General features: G+C 24.3%; 4 protein-coding genes across 4 annotated transcripts; 3 read left to right on the top strand and 1 right to left on the bottom strand.

Annotated features, from left to right (window-relative positions):
• The first annotated feature begins 486 nt into the window (after positions 1–486).
• Positions 487–1,197, top strand: LOC122856243. The gene is made up of 3 exons (XM_044157936.1): positions 487–725; positions 810–935; positions 1,002–1,197. The coding sequence occupies exons 1-3, from the start codon at positions 583–585 to the stop codon at positions 1,195–1,197; spliced, it is 465 nt and encodes a 154-aa protein (XP_044013871.1). The 5' UTR covers positions 487–582.
• Positions 1,198–1,378: 181 nt separating this feature from the next.
• On the bottom strand, positions 1,379–2,667 carry LOC122856967 (28S ribosomal protein S35, mitochondrial). Its single transcript, XM_044158901.1, has 3 exons — positions 2,442–2,667; positions 1,738–2,357; positions 1,379–1,660 (listed from the first exon to the last, which is right to left on the bottom strand). The coding sequence occupies exons 1-3, from the start codon at positions 2,554–2,556 to the stop codon at positions 1,394–1,396; spliced, it is 1,002 nt and encodes a 333-aa protein (XP_044014836.1). The 5' UTR covers positions 2,557–2,667; the 3' UTR covers positions 1,379–1,393.
• Positions 2,668–3,198: 531 nt separating this feature from the next.
• Positions 3,199–5,879, top strand: LOC122856966 (beta-parvin). The gene is made up of 3 exons (XM_044158900.1): positions 3,199–3,449; positions 3,591–3,854; positions 3,950–5,879. The coding sequence occupies exons 1-3, from the start codon at positions 3,332–3,334 to the stop codon at positions 4,669–4,671; spliced, it is 1,104 nt and encodes a 367-aa protein (XP_044014835.1). The 5' UTR covers positions 3,199–3,331; the 3' UTR covers positions 4,672–5,879.
• LOC122856242 lies at positions 5,202–7,924 on the top strand. The gene is given in 4 exon segments (XM_044157934.1): positions 5,202–5,449; positions 5,525–5,835; positions 5,898–6,985; positions 7,052–7,924. Coding segments are annotated over 4 exon segments (2,520 nt in total).
• Positions 7,925–8,078: the final 154 nt, after the last annotated feature.

Raw genomic sequence — 8,078 nt, 5'->3', positions numbered from 1 at the left:
CACATGTGATTGTATGTTTTTCAGATGAATTAAAATTTAAAAGTAAAAGGTATAAAAAAAACACACGTAACAGTTAACACACACATCTGACAATATATATTCGATTTTCTATGTGTGGGAGAAATAAAAAAAAAAAAATTAAAATGCCGGCATTGATGCAGATGTCGCACTGCTATATAAGCGGTAAAAAATTGAAAAAATAAATAAATAAATAGACTGATGATAAATTGAAAAAAAAAAAGATTGATTTAAAATGTAAATGTATCTCATCATAAAATAAATTAAACTGACATTATTAAATTTTTATGTAAAATTTTGTCTTTAACTCGTCATGGAGTTGGTTCCTGAATGACATTAAATAGCTGGAGCAACTGGAGCATTCTAAATTCATTCATATGTCAACTCTATCAAGAAAAAAAATATATAAAAATTAAATATAATTTTTTTTTTTTGATTAGTTTATATAAAGAATCGTGGCTTCCAGAATTTGCTCAGTTTTTTTCGAATATCAAAAGCAAGATGTTAGTCATGTGGGACTGATAAATTTAAAAGAAAAACAATTTGCAACAATTAAGAAAAAAAATGATAAAAAAATATTTATTAGTGGCTTTAATGTCATTGATTGTGATAATTAATGGAAGCTATCAAGAGTCTAATGATTATCATGTTAATAAATCAATAAATTTTTATTCTTTAATTGCAAGTGCTTTGGATGTTATGGAGAGGTTTTTTTTTTTGTTGTTTTTAATCATTATCTAATGATAAAAAATTTGGCTGTTTTTCAAATCTATTTTAAAAATTATTTATAGATTTAAAACTGCTGGAATGAATTATCATTTATCACAAGTTACTTCTTTGATTGATGAAACACCAGATGACACTGGACTACAATCAAGAAGTTATTACGGTACAAATACTAGTCCTGCTTTTTATCCGTAAGTAAAAAAATAAAATTTCTAATCAATTGATAAATTAATTTTTAAATATTGTTTTTTTAACAGAGCATTTGATCCAATAAGTATACTTGCATCATTAGCATTTTTGGCATTTCTTTTACAATCGTTTGTATCACTTTTTGATAGATCAAGATCAATCATACCAACAATAATAAATCATCGTTCTCATCATAATTCTATTGAAAATATTTCTGAACCATTAAAATTTGTATTAAATGCACTTGATGAATATGTAAGTTAAATTTAATATTATTAATTATATCCAATTAATTAAATTATCTTATTTAATTACAGGAAATTTCAAATAACAATATAATTCAAAAAAAATGAAAAAACATTTTTCTAAATTATCAAATCATGTAATTAAAAATAATAATAAAAAAAAACACAACACACAATTATATATGTTATATGTTAAACTCACTAATATGTTAATTTTAATTTTCAATTTTTTTTAAATGTAACAAATTTTTAACTGATTGCCTGTATTTATTAATTGAAAATTGATCTTCACCATTATTAATTAAATCACTAACAGCAATTTTATATTCTGTAACATGTGGTATTTTTTCATAATCAAGATCATTTGATGGTGGTTCTGGCCATGAATGAATTGTAACAAGTCTTTCACGACTTTTATTTTTATCCCAATCATAATATTCCATATCAGCAAGAGCTTTTTCAGCTTCCCAAGGTTCAACACGCTGTAAATAAACATCAACATTATTATTGTTATAATAATTATATTTTTCTATTAAATAAATAAATTTTTTCAACTAACCCAAGCTTCATGATAAACAGCTGTTAATAAATAATAAGCATAATCTAAATTTTGTTTTTTTGTTGGACATCTATCAGCAACAATTGTTATAATATCATTTTTTTCATCATATCTTGATCCTAAAAGTCTCAATAATTTATCCTTAGCATGTGTATTTAAATTTAATGATGATAATTTAATTTTTAAACTGACAATTCTTGATAATGGTTCACGTATTGATGGTGATGACCAACAATAATCAGATGTTATTATTTCAAGTGGAAAATATTTTTCACATTTTTCATCATTTTCAATACCAATTGGCCATTCAGTACAAAATTGTTTAAGTGCATCACAATGACGTTTTATTGCTGGTGGTGTTAAATGTAAAAAATTTGGTATTTTCATAAGTTCAGTATTTGCAAATTTTCCTGGTGGTGCTTGATTACGTTTTGGATAACCTTGACGTACTGGTAATGGTACAACTGCTGGATGAAATGATCTTTGACCTGGCCATACTGATGGCCAATCTTGATCTGTTGGCATTTGATTTGCTCTTGGTGGTGGTACATTTTTACGTTCAATTTTTTTTTTTTGTACTTCATCACGTTTTGGTTTAAATCTAATTACACGAAATTCGCCTAAAATATTTTTAATAATAATTAATAATAATAATATAACATTTTTTTTTATTTAATTAATTATCATTATGATGGTTGTATTACCAACTTCTTCTCCTTCAATCCATGCTGGTGATGCTTTTGACATATAAGCAACACCTTGTAATTTTGTTAATACTGAGAAATAATTTCTCTCTGCTAAACGTATTAAAACTGACATTTTTAATTAATTATTTATATATATTTTTGTTTATATTATCAAGTTATGAATGTAACTTGTTCATAACTTGAATAATTGAGAGGTTAGTTCAATTCCTTTCTTGTTCTACACATATTTTTTACATTGCGCAAATGTTAATGCGCAATTTCATATTCCTTTAATTTATATTCGAATTGATTTGAACGTGACTTTTTTATCAACAAAACAAAATTGATATCCCGTTGTGATTTAGATAATCGTCATGGAAAAATGGTTAATCATCTTCAAGCTTCATGCTAAATTAAATTTTATTTTTTATTTATCAATCATCAAACCTGGTTGAGATTATATTTTATTCGCATAATTTATCAACAATAAAAAAAATGTCATTTCATCAAGAACCAACAACAACAGATGTTATTTATTTTCCATTAAATAATGACAATAAAAAAAATAATCATGAACATTATCCAGAAGTTATTGGATTTATTCCAAAAAAACTATTATTGGAAAAAATAGACAATGACAACGACGAAGTCGAAGAGTTTGAAGGTAATTTAAAAAAAATTCAATTCCATGTTTCGCTGATATAAAAAATAATAATAACAACAATATATTGTTGTATGTGTTGGTAAATAAATGTGTAAATACAAATACAAAGTTGATTGTTTATTCTCACCGATGACGTATCTGTAGAATTTTATTTTTCATCTCTCTCTATCTCTCATGTACCACCACCATCATCATCATCAACATCATTAATTTTTTTTGATCATTAAATTATAACACAACAGACATGGCGTCTTCAAGACCAAAATCACCTCGTCCACCTTTATCAGGAAAAAAAGAAGAAAAAGAAGAAAGTTTTTGGGAAAAAATTGGTACACTTGGTAGAAAAAAAAGAATAAAAGAAGGTAAATTAATAGAAAATTTTATATTTCAACATAAATTATAAATAATTATTAATATTACAAATGTCCATATAAGGTAACACTTGCTATTGACATTATGTCAAATAAAAAAATAAACATATTATCTTTTATTTATTAAAATAGTTCAAGAAGTTCAAGAAGAAGGAAAATATGCAATTGATTCACCAGGATTTGCTGCAAATCCAGATAATCCACCAGAGGATTATACACTTGATGAAAATGAAGAACGTTCAATGATTGAACCAAGAGCACTTGAAGATCCAAAATTAAAAGAATTAATATTTGTTTTAATTGAATGGATTAATGATGAACTTGCAAGTCACAGGATAATTGTCAAGGATATTTCAGAAGATTTATATGATGGTCAAATATTACAAAAACTTATTGGTAAGTTAGAGAAATTAATTTTTCTATTGAATAAAATTATTTATACAAAGCACAATTAATTAACAAATAATATATTTGTTTTTTTTTTAATAAAGAAAAATTAACTGGTAAAAAACTTGATGTACCAGAAGTAACACAATCAGAAGAAGGTCAAAAACAAAAATTAAGAGTTGTATTAAAAACAGCAAATGCCATATTGGGTAATAATAATACAACAAATAATAAATGGAGTGTTGAATCAATACATTCAAAAAATATTGTATCAATATTACATTTATTAGTTGGTTTAGCAAGACAATATCGTGCACCAGTACGTTTACCAGAACGTGTAGCAGTACAACTTGTTGTTGTTAAAAAAAAAGATGGACAATTAGTACATAGAACAGTACGTGAAGAAATAACATCAACATATGATGATCTTGGTATGCGTTGTGAAAGAGATGCATTTGATACATTATTTGATTCTGGTCTTGATAAATTAATTGTTGTTAAAAAATCATTAGTATCATTTGTTAATAAACATTTGAGTAAAGTACATCTTGAAGTTAATGATTTAGATACACAATTTCATGATGGTGTTTTTTTAACATTATTACTTGGTTTACTTGAAGGTTTTTTTGTACCACTTGGTAATTTTCATTTAACACCAAAAACACATGATCAAAAAGTTCATAATGTATCATTTGCATTTGATCTTATGCAAGATGTTGGTTTACCAAAACCAAAAGCAAGACCAGAAGATATTGTTAATTTAGATTTAAAATCAACACTGCGAGTACTTTATAATTTATTTACAAAATATAAAAATATTCATTAAAATTTTTTTTTTTTTTCAAATATCCAGTGTCAATTAATCAAAATTTATATTAAAAAAACTATTTTTTTCTACTAATTTAAATGATCATCATTTTATTAACCAAAAAAAAATTGATAACTAAATATTATTCTTAAAATTAATAAATAATAATTAATAATAATTAATAATTAAAAAAAAAATTTATAAATCATTGAACTTACTTATTGTATTTTTAAATAAATAAAAAAACTATTAATATATATTTTGTTTGATAGATAAATTGACAGATAACAAAATAAATAAAATAATAAATATAAAGAATAAAAAAATTGTTTTTTTTTTTTTCATCAAAAGATAAAAAACAAATTTAGTTGGTAAAAATTCACGAATAAAAGTATATAAGTAAAAAAATATTACTTGACACGCGACGTCGCAGACTTGAACCAGTATTTTATCTGAATTCTTGAGATTCAGTAAATGTTTGACTCTCAAGCCAGTTGTACTTTCTCATAAAATAATTTTATATATTATTTGAAAAAGAAAAAAAAAACATGAAGACTATATCAGATGCTATTGAAAAAATTAAAATTAGTGGAAAAATGAATTTATTTGGTGTTTATGCAAAAGTATTTAAAATTATGTTATCAAGTTGGAAAGAGACAATTGATCAAGTTGAAATTGAAGAACATATGAAAGAACTTGAACAACTTATTCTTCCAAGTAATGAAGAATGGAGACATCAAGTTTATTATAGACTTGTTGATCTTCAACGTGAAATTGATTTAGGTATCGATAAAATGTAAGTTTATTTAATTTTATTAAAAAAACATATGTCTATATTTAATACTAAAAATGTTTTAATTATTTAAAATAGAAATGATGATGAAATGAATATCCTAGAAGATGATGATGATTATTTAAATGATGAAAAATTAATTAAAAAAATTAATTATTTATCAGAATGGGAGCCATTAGGAACGATAATAGATAATAAAGAAAATAAAAATTCTATAGAAGATTTAAAATCAAATATTATTGAAGTATGTGATGAACCTGGCTGGAGAATTAATGATATAATTTTAGCATCAAAAGTACTTGAAAAAACAAAAAATTCTAAACAATTAATTTATTCAGATGAAGCTGAAATGAGACGAGTATTTGGTCTTGTATATGATGTTTTACGTTGTAAGAAATTTTTTCATGTTAATAAAATTTAAAAAAAAAAAAAAGAATTTTTCTAATTTCAGATAAACAAATTTTAAATCAAACTCTTGAAGATTCAGATTTTTGGATAAAACATAATAATTTTTGACTAAAAAAAAAAATTGTATGGTTATTATTATATGACATGCAAAGTCGTAAATTTAAAAATACTTTAAAAATAGATATATTAAAAATTCGTAAACGTGCATTTATAAATGCAAATCTTCAGCAAATTGAAGATGCACTTGTTAAATCAAAAATTCGTTTAGCAGCAAGTATTTCACGTTTAAGAATTGGTGGTTCAGCTTTGACACTAGATAAATTATTACCAATACATCTTAGAAATACAAATGATGAATTACTTGCATTTGGTTGGGTTAATACAATTAAAATACCAACAAAATTAGATTTTATAAATGAAATGAAAAAACTTGGTTTTATATTATCTAAAAAAATTAATAATCTATATAAAAATGAATTTAATTTTGATACAATATGTCCAAAAGTTATAATATTAAATGATTCATCACGTGAAATACTTGCAAAATCAAATTTAGTTAAAAATAATTGTTTTATTTTTTTAGATAAAACATTATGTCTTGGTGCTGCTGCATTAGTTAGAATAATTAAATTAAAAAAATTATGTGGACCAGTTATATTAACTCATACAATTGCACCACGTCATACTGCATATTTAATAAGTATTTTAGGTGATATTGAAAATACAGAAAGACTTTTAGTATTTGATGCTGGCGAAAAAAGAGAAGAATATGATAATTATTTAAAAAAACTTGGTTTTAAAGCAAATGAATATAAAATATTTACTGAAAAATATAATGAAGCACCAGGTTTTTCAGAAATGGAACGTGCTACTGTTGTATTAGCATCACCAAATTGTAGTTATACTGGTTTAAAAGATATTGTTGATCTTGTTATTGCACGTGGTGGTGATATGGAGCTATTAGAAAAATTAACAAATATTAATGATGAATTACAAATGGAAAGACCACGTCAATTATTAGCTGAACAATTATCAATTTTAAAATATTCATTAACAAAACCAAATGTTCAATTACTTGTATATCAAACACACAGTATTTTACCATCAGAAACAACTGAAATGGTTGAACAGGTAAATAATTTATAAACATGAATTAATAATTAATAATTTAAAATTAAAATCCAACATTATATTTAGGTTGTACAGTATGCAAATAAAATGGCAAGAGATAAATATACAAAAGATCATCCACGTCGTAAATCACCAAAAGAAACAAGTCCAAAAAATTGTGGTAGATCATCACGTTCAAGTAAACGTTCAACAATACATCAAGATTCACGTTGTAAAAATTCCATTGAAGATTATGATGATAATGATGATGATAATAATACAACAATTATTGAATCACAAATACCAGATTCTGATTTATTTGAAATATGCCAAATGTCAGATTTACGAATTGATAATTCATCACGTCCAGTAACACCATTTCCTGATAATGAAAATGGTTGTTATATTTGTATAATACGTCGTCGTGAAATGATGCAATTTAATTCTCTATTTATGATAAAAGTTGCTGAAACAAAAGGTTTATTTGGTGATCCAAATGTTAAAAATAATAATGAAGAAAAAGAAGAAATAAAAGAAGATAAAAAATTACCAATAATTGAAAAAAAAATTAAATATTATAAAAAAAAAAAAAAAATTAAATTAGATAGTATTGCAGCACCAACACATTCATCAATAATTAAATCAGGTTCACATATTATATCAAAAAAATTAATTGATAATAATAATACAAATTTAGATACATATTTAACATATTCAAAATTTCATTGTCAAAAATATAAACAACGTATTGCTCGTAATGAGTGTGAATTAATGACACAAATACAAGAAACACGTAGACAAGATGTAAGACGTTGGTGGGAACAATCAGCAATATTTTTAACACATGCTGCTAAATGTGAAACATGTAAATTTCGTATATTTCATACTGATCCTTGGACTCAAAGAGTTCTTTATGCACCAAAAATACATGATATTACATTTGATCATCATTTGATTTAATGAAAAAAACAAAATTTATTTTCCACCAAAACGATCGATAAGTCTTGAAATGAAATTTAAAGAATATCGTGGTTGAATAGTATCGCGTGACGGGATTGAAATCTCATCAGGTATCACGACGTTTCTTTCTCTTAGAAAAAAAAAAAACCATATA

The sequence above is a fragment of the Aphidius gifuensis genome, linkage group LG5 (genome assembly GCF_014905175.1).
Source record: "Aphidius gifuensis isolate YNYX2018 linkage group LG5, ASM1490517v1, whole genome shotgun sequence".
NCBI classification, from domain to species: domain Eukaryota; kingdom Metazoa; phylum Arthropoda; class Insecta; order Hymenoptera; family Braconidae; genus Aphidius; species Aphidius gifuensis.
The sequence above is the reverse complement of the archived record's forward strand: the minus strand, read 5'-3'. Positions and strand labels throughout refer to the sequence as shown.